Raw genomic sequence first — 15,411 nt, 5'->3', positions numbered from 1 at the left:
CGGGTGTAACTAGGGTTGTACATATTCTGTAACTTTCCCAAAATTCCAAGGTTTTCTAGAAGCCTGGTTGGAGGATTCCATTCCCTCCTGATTCCAGGAATCTTCCAACCCGGATTTCTGGAAAAAACACATTTTGGGAAAGTTACTGTAATTTTGCAACTCTAGGTTTAACTGTAATTTGAACACTCTGCCCTCTAGTGGGGGTCAGTAGCAGGCGCGCACAGCCTTGATGATCAGGAACATGACACTGACGATGGTGAGGGCGGTGAAGAGGAAGAGGAGGCCACCGAACACAGAGTTGGCCATGGGCAGACGCACCAGCTTGGCCTCAGCAGGGATCATGTTGGATGTATGTAGCATGTAGCCCAGACTCCAGCCTATATTTGTGTTATGTACCTGGAGGGGACAGAGAGACAGCATGAGGAGAGACAGACAGACACTCACTTAAAACAGACTACTGACCACGAGCCCGTACACCTGTCGACTAGGGGTTCCCAGACTTTTTCACTCAGGTCATTTTACCCTTGTGCCCCCCTGCCGACCCCTAGAGGGCACACCACACAGTAGAGAATTGACAAGACAGTTTGAAGACAGACAGACTCATTTGTAATAAACTGTCATAGCAACAATTTAAAAAGTTAATATTGGCCGTTGATTACATCACTTTTTTAGCATGGTGSAGTGGCAAACAAAAATGGGATCACAGGCCAAAAATGTTTGGGAACCCCTGCTCTACACCATAGCCCCTACACCAGAAGTGATCAAACTTTTGGGCTTGGTGGGCCAAAATATAATCTGAGTGGTGGGCCGCAGGCCGAACAAATAAACATTATCTATTTTGAAAAATAAAAGGTAAACAATKGTTTTTTAGGGTATTTAAACAATAGKTTTTTAGTAAGCGATSATAAAATCACACTTCAAACATTAATCAAATTGTAGCCATATAACTTGACACCTATCAACACATTCTTATTACCAGTATTAAAMATGAATGAAAAAATGTAACTGTTGTGGCACAGAAACTGCTGCCAAGTTTAAATGAAGCACCATTTTGGGGGCCCTAATCAAGATTTGGATGGGAGGCCCACCCACCTCATGGGCAAAACATTTTAGTGCCCCCCTCTCTTGGTAGTATTTTTGTTTTGTTTCTTGCAGTGTTAAAGTAAATTCTCTGCAATTCTACTCATGTTTCCATAGGACGGTGAGAAAATGTTGCAGTTTCAAAGGTAATATCCTGAAATTCTACACATCTTGCCATGAGTTTTTTTGTTTGTTGTTGTTGCAGTTTTAAAGCGAATTTCCCGCCATTCTACACATTTTGCCATGACTTATGCCATGTTCATATGTTTTCTGAGTGACTAACAAAATCAATGGAGGCCCCCTAGCGGTCAGGGCTTGTGGGCACATGCCCGGACTGTAATTTGGTGATGATTACTAGTAGAGCTGTAGACTGCTAATGCACTACCAAATTTCGAAATTGCACCTTGTTTATTCTACTTTTCTAACTCTGACTAAGCCCCCCCCCCAAAAAAAATATATATATATTCTGGCGGGTCAAACCAAACGTTGGCCCACGGGCCACAGTTTAGTCTTCCCTGCCCTACACCCTAGGTAATCTCGGTTAGCCCAAAACTAAATTCTTTGGTCAGCTTCTCGATTAAGTTCTGGGTCCCATACGAAGAGATGAAAAGATGATAAAACAAGGACGAACGAGGAGTTCCACCCTCTCTTTTTGCAAGTTATGGGCAAGTCTGTTGGCTGAATGTCCCCTCTGAATGTCCCCTCACCTTCTGAAATTCCAAAGATGCTAACACCTGTGAAATCGTGATTTGTCCAAATAACCAGTGACGAAAAACCTAAGCACTGGAACTATTGCTGTTCGTTAGCCATCGGTGCCCATGTTTAAACATAGCATTTATGTTTATGTTGTCTGCCTACAAGAGATTACACCATAGGAGATGGACAAGACTGCATGAAGAAAGACAGACTCACTTAAAACAGACAGAATACTGACCCCTAACCCCTACACCAATGGTATTCAAACTTTTTCAGTTGGGACTTTTTTCACCTGATATTCTGGGTGGCCCATTTTCTTCGTTAGAAATTATGGCGATCCCACCCTACCCCAAATCTAACGATACAGCCTTAAAATCAGTACGTTTTGATTTTCACATCACCAAATAACCTTCAATTCATAAAATGTTCAGCTCTCTTATAAAATACATTTATTCAATAAAATTATAGGTTTCAAGTGATCTTTCTTAAAAACGTTTGTATATTGTCCCATAAAATAGAATGTACTCTTAATTTTAAATTTGTCAACACCACCTTTGAATACCACTGTCCTCTATAACCTAGGGGACAGACAAAACAGAGTGAAGAGGGGATACCTACCAAGTCCAACTGAATGTATTCAACTGAAATGTGTCTTTCGCATTTAACCCAACCCCTCTGAATCAGAGAGGTGTGGGGTGCTGCCTTAATCAACATCCAGGTCTTTGGCGCCGGGGAACAATGGGTTAACTGCTTTGCTCAGGGGTACAACAACAGATTTTTACCTTGTCAGCTCAGGGATTCAATCCAGCAACCTTCCGGTTACTGGCCCAACACTCTAACCACTAGGCTACCTGCCGCCCCTGAAAAGACAGAGGTCCTCACAAATGAACCCCAGATGGTTCAGCACAACTGACCTGTTCTCCTTAGTTAAATACCTACAGTAGTCCCAGTAGTCATGGAATGCATTGCCTCTGTTTATTTAGTTGAGGAAGCTTAAACCCATCTTTGCAAAATCTCAAATGCTTCACTGCCACACCTATAAAACGCTATCTCATACACCCCAGCCTATGGGATGAACAAGATGTATGGGACAGACAGACTTAAAACAGATTATTGCTCAATTCCAAATTGTCACCTAGCCTCTACATCCTAGGCACTACATTCAATCTGATAGGATTGGATGGATACAGTATAAAAAATTATGTCAATATCTTCATATTACCTTCTGATTAGCTATGTGGAAATATCTCCTTACTGCTTCCACCTATCCAATCCTCTCTGATCTACATGAGTGGCAGGAGAGTAGGCGCTAGTGGTCGATTTGGAGTTCAGAAATCCTGACCCTTTTCACAATTCTGGCATCCTCTATCATATKTTTTTTGCTACAAGCTCTCACAGTCTCACATCAGAATTAGACGTTCCTCCATGTTTCTCAAACGTCAAATTTCGAAGTTATAGATACTTATGCCCATCCGCCATCCCCGTCCACAACACCCTAGCAAAACCGAAACCTACTTGACGATAACAGCGCTCACTGTTGCCCCTAGTGGCCGGTTTCCACGTCATCTCTCGACGTCCTCAGACATGGATGGAAGTTGAATACTGACTTGTATCACGGGTGACCTGCCTGCTTTTTTAACATCAATAGTCTATTGGAAAAGGCTGAAAGACAACAATGCATAACGAACATTACAAGTTAGAAGAATGTTTGCCGTTTATAAATAATTGAGGCAAACTATGCCCCCCAGGGAGAAAATTACTCTAAAATCTGTCTTCCCTTCCACTGAAGAAGTCATGTCTTMCAACCCCCTCTGATGATGGGACGAAGGGCATCAATTTCTCCTGACACTCAAAACACAAAGGACAGAGAGACAGTAGCTTGCTTGTTTGTAAGAATGAAAAACAGAGAATCATCATCTTGGGATCTTGGGGGACAAATCCCCCATTTTTCATAATGTCAAACAAGCTACTGTAACCAGTCTGTATTGTGCTTTGATTTTGAAAGAAATACTTCATGTTACACTTCATTAAGTCTAACAGACTGAATGACTTCAGCCGAAAGTTCCAGTCTGGACTTCCATTACAAGTTCCATTTCCTGGGGGCATAGGAAACGATTCTAACCGCTTCCTTGTCAAGATCTTGGCCTCTGTTAATTATAGTATACCCAACATTTATATTGGTTTCCAATGGAATGAGTCACTCTCTAGTTGTTTGTTTCTCTTTTTGCAGTACAGTATATGACCATGAAAACATTCGTAACTACAAACTATGACAATATTTGCACTTTCATTTGGAAGCACGTGTTTGGAACCTCCAAGGTACCTGGCTGTATTCTGCCACACTTACCTGTTTTTGGAAGTCAATGTGTTTCCAAGTGTCTTTATTGAACTTGTAGCCATTTACAAGTAATGTCTGGACGTAATGTGCTGAATAGCAATAGGACTTTCTGTATTTTTCAGCTATCCAGGCCTTTTTTAGCTTGAGCTAAAAAAGAAGAAAAACAAACAAACATTACATTTGTCTATCCATTACATTTCCCATGTGCTGAGGCAATATTCTAATCATTTCTTCTAACGATACATTTCTAATAATACATTGCAATAGCCTAGATAATTGTTGGGCAGCACTCCTGTCTTACAAACAATGTATCTGTTGTCTGTGTSTACAGTAGTTCCATTGCAAACACCACCCAGGAAAGGTCCTCATAAATTAACCTCAGATGGTACAGTACAGTTGACCTGTTGTCCACTTTTTTTTATATACCAACAGATCCCAATAGTCACGGAATGCTTGGTCACTTTTTCTCAGGTGGAGTAAGCTTACACCACATCATTAAATAGAACATCTATTTACTCATATTTTACTTCTATGCTTACCCCTATTTTAGCTAATGTCATGCTCTTCCCTTTCRCTGTSACAGCTATAAATGTGAAAATTGCTATACAGATGTAGGATCTTCATTTGATCACTTTCGTTGCTGAGAAACTTGTAGWGTATTTTAGTTTTTAAAAGGCTTCTAAAGTTTGTCATTTCCACTTAGAAATTTCAGACTTGATTTGCCCTAACGAAAAATGTATAAACCCCTACAAAAAATACCATTAATTATAATCCACATAATAATTCARATTTCCTGATGCTGCAGGATTATTTTCCTGCTGTAGCACACTGGCTCAAATTAAGATTCTACATCAGTAGCTGTCAGTGTAAAAGGGCTCCCAGTCGGCAAGTCCATGGAGCAGAGTGACCACTACCATCACCACCAACAACTACAACAACAACATGGACTCACGGTGGGCCAGTCCCAGGAGCAGAATTCCCAGGTAGAGGAGTTCCACTGGTTCAGTTGTGAAATGCCTTTCAGCTCGACAGCCTGAGCAGTGTAGAAGAACCCAGCATAGGCCTGAGGGAACATGGATTAGGAGCTCAGACAGACACAATATTTATTAGATAACTGCAAAATATGCCCTATATATACAGCATGTCTGTCTGTCCATCTGTGTGTGTGTATGCCTGTACCAGAAAGTCCCCGGGTCCCACGGATGGTTGGTAGACTCCGTCAAAGGAACAGTTCTTCGTGCAGGAGGTCAGGTCAAATATGGATTGCACCACGTCCCTACAGGCTCCGTTGTCTGATGACCCCTTCAGGGTGATCATCTGCTTGGGGTCGTAGTCGGCAGGCGTTTTTATGCACTCAGTCCCAAAGATGGACTCAGCCGACACAGTCATGTTGTAACCAAGATTGAAGCAGGGGTTGGTCACATGTGTAGCGTTCTCAGAGTTCTGATCAGCGAGACAAACAGAGCACAGTAAAAGTATTTACAGTATGTCACTTGAACATTCATGAAGAAGGAATCCAAAGGATCAATAGCTGAGCTTGAACCTCTTTTCTACTGTAGTAATTACAGCGTTACTAGGCTACACAGGTACAAGAACAACTATAAGTAAAGTGGGACCACTATTTACATTGTTGTCTCCTCAAAATGGTTGTCTTCAGTTGTGCATGCATTATCTACCATCCTAGCAAAACAGACACTTTTCGACCAAGCTTGCAAAGCAAACCATATAGAAATGGACAGATCAATACGGTTAATACCATAATGCATTTTGCCTCATCTCCGAGAGACAGTAAAGTATCAAGGTAATCAGGTGTCCTCAGATTTCTTAGGATGTGGTAATTAGATATTAATGGGTTTTATGGACTTAGAAGGATTGCATTAATTACATAAAAAGGCACTTGGCTAAGTATAAAAGCYTCATCATCATCATGTTGACAATGCTGCCAGGAACGAATGTGAGGGATGACATCATAACAGATTCTGAGTTCAAATAGGATTTATTTTTCTTTAGTGCTGGAATTGTCCCAAAACTCCAAACCCAGCCCATTTAGCACTCCGGGCATGACCAATCAGGTATTTGGAAGAAAACAAATACTATTTGAAGTAAACCCAGATTTCCTTTACACTGTACCTTCACTAAAGCAGCGAGGACTCTCTTCTCTGCCTCGTTCTTCCCATAACACAGGAAGCTGTGAGTGTAGATGTTGTATTCGTAGCCATAGAGGGAGACCCGTACGATGTCTGTACCCTTGGCGTTGGGATCTGGGAGGGTGAACGCTATCTGGGTGGACGCCCCTCCTAGATCCATGGAGCCCACCATCTTCCCTCCGGCAGGCCGCACCCACATGTTCCATATGTTTCTCTACAAACCAGAGGATAGATTGATGTTTTCAAATCAATTGGGATCTTTATGAAAAACAATGATAAGAACTGTACTGTATTATGATAAATGCTTTCTGATTAAAACCCTACACTGTTAGAATAAATGTTGCTATATTTAAGGGTTCAATGGCTCGCTTCATACATGGCCCTCAAAAAGGTTCCATATAGAGCCGCAAAACCATCTTATTTTAAGCATTGTAGAAGCTAAGGAACTTGTCTGTCGGCCCTGCATTGAAGACCAAAATTGGTCAAATTCTTTTTTATCAATAAAAAAAGTATATACCAGTTCCATTTAAGGACAAAAAAATGACAGCTGCGCCAAACAGGTTGCAAAATAGTTGGGAAGAGATTTTCGATGTGCTGATTCCATAGCACATGGTTTATTAATTGACATAGAAAACAATGCCGGATTCAAAACTGTATTCAAAGAYTTTTTCAATTTAAATTATTATACAAAATTCTTGCAGCCAATAGAATGTATTGGTGATAAATACCATCCCAACTCTGCAGATTTTGCTGTGAAGAGACAGAATCATTAGGTCACTTGTTTTGATACTGCACATATGTAGCTTTGTGAAACATCACAGCACAGTTAAAGAATATATGGCAAATAGAAATCAAAACTGGATGATTTTCAGAAATAAATGGGAGGGGTTGAGGGTAGCTGAAAGGTAAAACATTTATAAAATAAAAGATCACTGATGTAAATTGTACCGTGTCCGTAAAATGTATATAATATGTATAATCTGGAAGTATAAGCCTAAGTATTGTCTTCCATTAGTTAACTCCAATTGGGGGAGGGGTGGTAGGGTTATGGTCAAATAAGAAAGAAAGAAAATATATTTAAAAAATAAGAAAAACAATATGTGGGGGATTGGAAATAATTGTCTGCATCATTTCCAATCCCCCATATATTTTTTTWAATATATTTTACTTCAAAACCATCCAGTTTAGATTTTTTACTTGCCATATAATTATTACACTGATATAACCAACAATCTATCTGCAATATTAAAGATGATCTACCTCCTACATTTATATATATAAACATTGATTTTGTGCTAAAATGTCCATTATTTCTTTATGTCTTTATGGTTGATCCCCATTAGCTGATGCTGAAGCAGCAGTTACTCTTCCTGGGATCCACATAAAACATAAACATGACATAATACAGAACATCAATAGACAAGAACAGCTCAAGGATAGAACTACACACAATTAACAGAAGAACAATAGAACTAAAAATTGTTCCTACACACATTTACACACAATACTGACAGTTACCCACACATCAGTACATATACATACAGTATGCCTAAGAGTTATTTAGGTCATTCTAAAGTTATTGTAAACATTTTGAAGTTATTGTAAAGTTGTAATGTACCTCCAGGAAGTTTCCCATCCGGTAGTTAAAGTTATTGTAAAGTTTTTGTAGTTAATGTAAAGTTGTAATGTACCTCCAGGAAGTCTCCCATCCGGTAGTTAAAGTTATTGTAAAGTTTTTGTAGTTAATGTAAAGWTGTAATGTACCTCCAGGAAGTCTCCCATCAGGTAGTTTAAGTTATTGTAAAGGTTTTGAAGTTAATGTAAAGTTGTAATGTACCTCCAGGAAGTTTCCCATCAGGTAGTTTAAGTTATTGTAAAGGTTTTGAAGTTAATGTAAAGTTGTAATGTACCTCCAGGAAGTTTCCCAACAGGTAGTTGACGGTGATCCATCCGTACAGCCCTTCCTCTTTCCCTGACATGATGGAGGCGTTTTGGAAGTTAAACGGCAGAGATTGGAGGTAGTTCTGCAGGTTCCTTAAGATCTCATTGGATTTAGTTTCATTCTGTGAACTTGTAATCAAGAGAGAGATACATTTTAAGGTTGTATATTAGGTTGTATATATCCAGTCCAGTAGAGAATTTAGAGATCAATAATAGGCCTACAGTAGGTTGATTAAATATGGTGTAAAACCTATTAGTATTCTGTGTGTGGGATCAGTATATGTGTGCATGCACACGTCTACTTCTGTATCTACCATAGATCCATTCCCAAAAGTGCAAKAACAGAGATAGGTCAGCCAGATAGACTATAAAGGACTCCATACCTAGAAGATTGGTGAGGTARGCTCACAATGGAGGAAGACAAACCCACAACTCACTGTAGCAGTCTCATCCCAGCAGTTGCCCCAAGGTAGAGGACGGTTGAATTGTGTTGGTCTGCGGGGACGATTTTTGTGATGTTGCTCATACATTCTCTGATCGACGCCCAGGACTGTTGGTCCTGTGCATTGTCAACTAACATATCCGAGATACCAGGGCCTAGGGAATCAAATCAGACTGAGCTCAGAGTCATACAATACGTATTATCTAAGTCACAAGCAAATTGTGTACTAGATTGCTAGCAAGACTGCATCACTAGACAAAACTGGATTACATTTATAGTGCTTTAAACCAGGTGCTTCAAGGGCAACTCCACCACTTTTCAACCTCATTTTCATTATCTCCAGCACAATACCAGTTTCAACATTTGTGAAAACGGTACAAGTTTTGTAGAAYAAAATYTAAAGTTAAAAAGTTCTACCRGATGGCTTCATCAAAAGTGAAAAACTGTGAACTTCAAACACTATGAGATTTACGGTGACAGGGGGAGCAAGAAAATACCCTCCATTGGTCTAGAAACTTAGGTTGCTGCTTCTGAGAATCACAGTTTTTTAACTTTTAATACTACCCTGTGATTTCACAGAGAAGCATTATTTTAGGACCTTTCTTCTTATCTTTTTAACCACATATCATAGAAACACGCTTTTTCACATATGTAGACACTGGTTGGTGCTGGAGATMATGAATATGAGGTTTAAAAGTGGCGGAATTGCCCTTTAACATATTATATAACAAGGAGTATGACACACGGAAACTGACAGGCTGTATGAGGATAAGCACATTTCACATGCAAGTCCTTTTACAAAAAGTAATGTATTATGGCATCTTCATAAAAAAGATGAGGACAAGGGCATCCCGAGTGGCGCAGCGGTCTAAGGCCTTTGCCTCCCGAGCCCACTGGGGAGTTTCAGCGATGAGACAAGATTGAAATTGGGGAGAAAAGGGCATAAAACACAATTTAAAAAAGGACAAGATTGTGACCTGTGTGAGAATGTGTCGGGTTCATTACATTACGATGCAGACCCACCAGTGACACTGCATCTCATTATGAACATACAGACTCCGTTTTTAAATGTCGATTATTATACAACATTCTTGTCATCAACAGAATGTTATACAYCATACAGTATATGAGGCATACAACCATCTCAGCTCTGCAGGTTTTAGCTGSGAAGAGACAGAATCATTAGATCATTTATTCTGGTTTTGKCCCCACYTAGCTTGTTGTGGTCACAGGTTCAGGAGTGGTTGAAAAATCACAACATTCATCTAAAATYAACCCTACAAAATGCACCATTGGACGATTTGGAAAGCAATAGTCAATATATCAGCAATATGATAATACTCTCAGCAAATATATTCATCTTTAACTTACAATTTGTGGATACTAGGCGATTGGAAAGGTTCAGAATTGATGTAAGTCATCACAGCGCAGTTGACAAATATATGTCACATGGAAATCAAGAGGGTGGTGTACGGAGATAGGTGGGATGGGCTGAGAGTAGCTGAGGGGTGGGATTAAAAGCTCATGCTCTATAATAGTTAGGACCGAAAACKCTATCATGTACACCGGATATGTCTCAGTACTATGTATCCACATTTAATGTGTTTATCCCAAAAATATATTTATGTTTTTGTAATACTGTGCATGTATGTAAAATGTCTATTTCACAAAATAGCTGTGAATATAAAGTTACTTTAGTCCTCTGAAGAGGGTTGGGCCAATAAAAAAAATAAAAAAAACATGCAGACTCACCAGCGACCATGCATCTGAGTGTCTGGCTCACCACTCCAGTGTTATTTTGCTTCTCGGCTGGCCATTGATACAGATGCACAGTAGAGCGGGAGGAGCCTGAGTCGATTACTATGCCATACTGCACACAGAGGAGAGCAGGYKAATCACACTACATATRCAAGATGCTAGTTCATATACAGATGTTTTGTCTTAATTTGATCACTTTGTTGTCGCAGKTAAGCCTTACGATTAATTCACCGAAAACCCYCAGTTTTCTTTCTCTCTCGCTCACTCAAACGCTAAAGCACCAGACAGAATAAATGTCCTACTACTGTAGGTCCTACTGCTGCAACATTCAAATGTACAGAAATGTATCTGAAATGCAGCCATACACAACTTTTGTTTRATATAGCTTAATAACACAAGATAGATATTGATCTCTACTATGATATACAAGTGTATCCGAAATGCAACCATAGGCTACACCTAAATTATAGCCTATCAAAACGAATTTCCCGTTAGAAATGATCCGTTTTTCTTTTTTTGAATGATCAAATCCTCCTGCTGAAGGATTATTTCCCTCCTGCAACGAAACTGGTCAAAGTCAATTGAAACAGCTGTAGTGGCTCTGAACKTAAGGAGTGAAAACATAGTCTTTACTGCTGTCCAAGAGTAGGAGGATTCTATTAGATGAAMAAATGATGCAGTGGCACGCACATAATCGTTGTATAATGAAAGGCAATAATGTATGTTATGGTAAACAACCCCTATCCCCTAAAGTACAGTCCATCAAATACCTCACAATTGTTGCACTCCGTTCCTGATTGGCTAGAAGCACAATGATTGCACTCCATTATGGTATGATTATTACTTCCATAAAGCTGAGAACAGGGACAGAACGTGAATACATAAAAAATGCAGCTACTCTGTAAACACAGGAAACACTCACTCAGGCATGAAGACAAATCCATAGAAATGTTTTGATCTGCCCTCTGGAACAAGATTCTGGTTCAAGTTTGTCCTCACATCAGTCCGAAAGGACTGATTGTGTATTTTMTGTGTGTATGTACTGACATATACTGATAGATGCAAACACATARGCACACTACATGTTATTGTTTTTAAATGTATGTAAATTGTAAATGTCATGTGTCAGGCCCCAGTAAGACTAGCTGTTGCCATTGGTGTTGGCTAATGGGGATCCTAATCAAATAAAAAAGGCAGCAATAATACATATTCCAGACTCAGACCTGGATTCAAACAGGCCAAGTATTTGTTATCTTTGAGTGTTTGGTTGAAAACAGGCCAAGTATTTGCTATCTTTGAATGTTTGGTTGAAAACAGGCCAAGTATTTGCTATCTTTGAGTGTTTGGTTGAAAACAGGCCAAGTATTTGCTATCTTTGAGTGTTTGGTTGAGCCTGCCCTGGAGTGGTAGATGGGCAAGGTTTGCACTTTTGTGGACTACTTCCATTAGTACCATTCCATTGTGTCAAGCAATGTCAGCACCTGGTGTGCTGACTAAAGGTGATTGGTTTTCATTTCACAGAGTTATTAAACGTTAGTCATCTTTTGATTAATAAGAAATCATGTATTAACCCTGTTACCCAAAGCTGTATCAAGTCAACTATTCAAGTGTCCCTTCGTCCTTCCTTTTGAGTGTGTCCCACTCGCAGCAAATGCTTCCCCAACACGAATACAAACCACCCTGGTCTTTATAATGCCATCTATGCTAACTGCCCCCATTCACTGTAGTTTGGCCTGACTCCTAAACAGGCTGTAGAGACCCAGTCTGATCTGTCACCTTCTGRTTGTGATGATTGTCTTGATGTCTGGGTTAATACGAGGTAATACATTTACATTTGAGTCATTTGGCAGATGCTTCACACTGTCAATACAGCTATTTGAGCAGAGAAGGATCAGGAATGTGCTTGTTGTTTTTACCTTCAGACGTGACTCAAAGACACGCTTATGACCCTGGATCACGGATATTGTAATGATGACAGCCAGACTTGCCAGGAGAAAGAAGAAAGCTAGAGATGTCCCAAACTTGCATGCCATTTCCTGTAGGGCAGAGGACAGCATGTTTTAGCTGTTGACATTTGACATTTATCATGTTGTCTAGGTCTTACACAGACTGAACAAGCCCCAATGCAATAAGCAGGGATGCTGAACCCTGTTCCTGGAGCGCTACCATCCTATAGGTTTCTGCACCAACCCTATAATCTAGCACACCTGATTCTAATAATAAGCTGGTTGATAAGCTGAATACACTGTCTGTTTTTTGTTTTGTTTWGTTTTTTTGAGAACGTGTGGTTATAAACGGTTATGACACAGTAATTACATGCTTGCAACTGCCGATAAATACAGCAATTATATCACCAGTATCTCTTTCTTCTGTGTGTCAGTGTCATCACCTGTTGTGTACGTCCCAAATGGCACCCTATTCCCTACATAGTGCATTACTTTTGACAAGAGCCCTATAGGCCCTGATCAAAATGAGTGCACTATACAGGGAGTAGGATGCCATTTGGGACTTAGGCATTGTGTCATCAGCTACAGGACTGTCAGTGGTCTAGTATYGCCATAAAGTGACTGTTTCTGTTTATCTCTCTGAACAAGCACACTAGTCACAGTTGTCATTTGTGAGATGAAAGACTCTGTGGGAGCTATTTCCAGAGCTGAAGCCTTTCACAAACTCAGAGGTAATCCAATGTGTTTCACACCTTGTCAGGGATGTTTGCTAATGTTAAATTAACAACAAGTCTGTTGTTCTTTCTTAAAAGAATACCGTAGGCCCCTCAAACTCAACTCTGGACCTCAAAACAAGTTCCACTGTAGTTTGTCATTGTTCCCATCTAATCAGGGAGTGATTTAGACCTGGGATACCAGGTGCTTGCAATTCATTATCAGGTAGAACAGAAAACCAGCAGGCTCCGGAACTCGTAGGGTAAGAGTTGAGTACCCCTGCTGTAGACCTTTTCTAATTGCATAGGGATCTGATATGTAATGTAGTGCAGTGGTAATATTGGCCACCCCCCCAAAAAACACTCAACTCTAAGTTTTTGCCTGCTGAAAGACATGAAGTTTCATACAAGGCTACATTCCTAACCTCTGACCTTTTAATTCAGACCATCTTGGTAACCACTGGTGTAACTGCATCCTTATGTCAAGGATGACTACAAAGTAGCCAACAACAAATATATGGAGTATACAAAAAATCGAGGTCACAAAGCATTAGACCTACCTGTTTTGAAAGAGCTTACATAATCACTGATTTGAATGAATTCAGATACAGAACACGTTGTCATCTTCTTACATGGAGATAATACAAACCACAGTGTATTAACTGTCCTGAGAAATGTGTATACTGAAGRAGAATGCATATCGATTCAGTAGGTTAACTAACCAATAATCTTTCATTGGGAACAATGAGAATGTATTATACCGCTGCTTTCTATGTATCATGTTGCCTTCAGTGTCTGAGGGTGAGATGTTGACCTACCCCAACCTGTTGGCACTGTGCCCCAAGCACCTTACTATTCTCCGTCTCTACTGAGCAGTTTCCGCCCCAAGGCAAGGCACAATCCCAGCWATGTTTTTATTCACATGACTTGCTACGGTTAAAGAGTTCCATGAGAACATGCACACCAAGACAGTGTTTCTTGCTGTGGTGCTGGGAATAAGACAAAACCTGTCCTTCTGCACCTCTTTACCTAGTTAAACATGCATGTTCATTTTGTTCATCTCTTAAAGTTCAATATTTGCTTAGCTTAACATAGTATGGTTTGAAGCTGTATTCCTTCAAAGGAAAATAGAAAATTGGAATAAAGCGTATTGTTATTATTAATTGATCTTTATTACATTACCTTCACTGAATTACTCAAATGAATTGCAATACACACAAAAACAGATAGAAAAGTTATAGGCTTAAATATGAAAGGTCAGAATGAGTAATCTCACACAGTATCTTACCCTGCTGATAACAATACATCCCCCCTGGTCTTTTCTGGATGAATGAGTAGATCTGTTAGCTTACCTCAGAGTGAGTGTGGATCTTCCTTCGTCAGTTGGAAGCAGCAGAGCATAAGTAAGTGTTCTGAAGAATACAGCTCCTCATTCCTCATTGATCAGCCTAACAAGAGGGAGGGGCCTCAAGCACAGGCCAGCAACACCCAACAGAGGCCCCTCCCATCTGAGAAGAKCAATATCAAGAAAGCGGTGGGATGTTTGTTGAACTTATATTAGGAGAAAATGACAATAGAGATAATCTATCACACAACAGCCTTTATTTAACTAGGTAAGTCACTGAGAACACATTCTCTTTTGCAATAACGACCTGAGTTAAATATTTACAGTTGATCACTCTCATACACAGATTGCAGTTGGGTGGGAGGTTATTGATTGATTGTTTTAACACAAGGCAGAGGACTTAATGCAAAGGTCTACGGAAAGCCCAGTGAAGAAAACAATGCATGGAGCAGAAGTTAGGATTTGACCAAATATCGGGTACACTGTAGAAAGTTTAGTTTTACCGCCCGACACAGGTGAGGTGAATCAACCCAACCTATTTAACATACAGTACAGTACACTCTTAGAATTTGTGGTGACTCGAGGAACCCTGGAGATCCTCAAMGAACCCCTGGAACCATTGCGAGTCACTTGTTCATATTTGCACCTTTGGTTGGTTGATGAGTTCCTGTAGCAAATGGTTCCTGGAGGAACCCTGGACTGGAGGTGTGGCTTAGTAGGGGCGTGGCTTACATATATACCTTTTTTGGCCACCCGTTAGAGTAAATTACATTCCTGTTCATCTGTTCATCTGTTCTGTTGTATTGTCATTGCATGTTCAGGTTGAACACTGACAGTTTTGTAGCTTCATTGAGGCCTACAAAGGTGRATGAATTCCTCAAGAGCTTATGCAAATCCTTAAATTAGAATAATTACTTTTTTATGACAATATGTAATCAGCAACCTTATTAATATTATATTGGAATATGTATTATGCATAAATATTCAAGGAAATAGACATTTGCC

The 15,411-nt window shown here is 39.9% G+C and overlaps 1 protein-coding gene across 2 annotated transcripts; it reads right to left on the bottom strand.

Annotated features, from left to right (window-relative positions):
* LOC111964973 (ectonucleoside triphosphate diphosphohydrolase 3-like) lies at positions 1–14,514 on the bottom strand. 2 transcript variants are annotated; one of them, XM_023988874.2, is made up of 10 exons: positions 14,414–14,514; positions 12,319–12,438; positions 10,397–10,514; positions 8,640–8,799; positions 8,172–8,331; positions 6,245–6,475; positions 5,294–5,557; positions 5,067–5,177; positions 4,124–4,261; positions 1–396 (listed from the first exon to the last, which is right to left on the bottom strand). In XM_023988874.2, exons 2-10 carry the CDS (start codon positions 12,433–12,435, stop codon positions 205–207), a joined length of 1,491 nt encoding a protein of 496 aa, XP_023844642.1. In that variant the 5' UTR covers positions 12,436–12,438; positions 14,414–14,514; the 3' UTR covers positions 1–204. The 2 variants fall into 2 exon arrangements, with proteins under 2 accessions (XP_023844642.1, XP_023844643.1); XM_023988875.2 differs by having other exon boundaries at positions 14,350–14,425.
* Positions 14,515–15,411: the final 897 nt, after the last annotated feature.

Source organism: Salvelinus sp. IW2-2015, linkage group LG6.1 (genome assembly GCF_002910315.2).
Source record: "Salvelinus sp. IW2-2015 linkage group LG6.1, ASM291031v2, whole genome shotgun sequence".
Classification (NCBI taxonomy): domain Eukaryota; kingdom Metazoa; phylum Chordata; class Actinopteri; order Salmoniformes; family Salmonidae; genus Salvelinus; species Salvelinus sp. IW2-2015.
The sequence above is the reverse complement of the archived record's forward strand: the minus strand, read 5'-3'. Positions and strand labels throughout refer to the sequence as shown.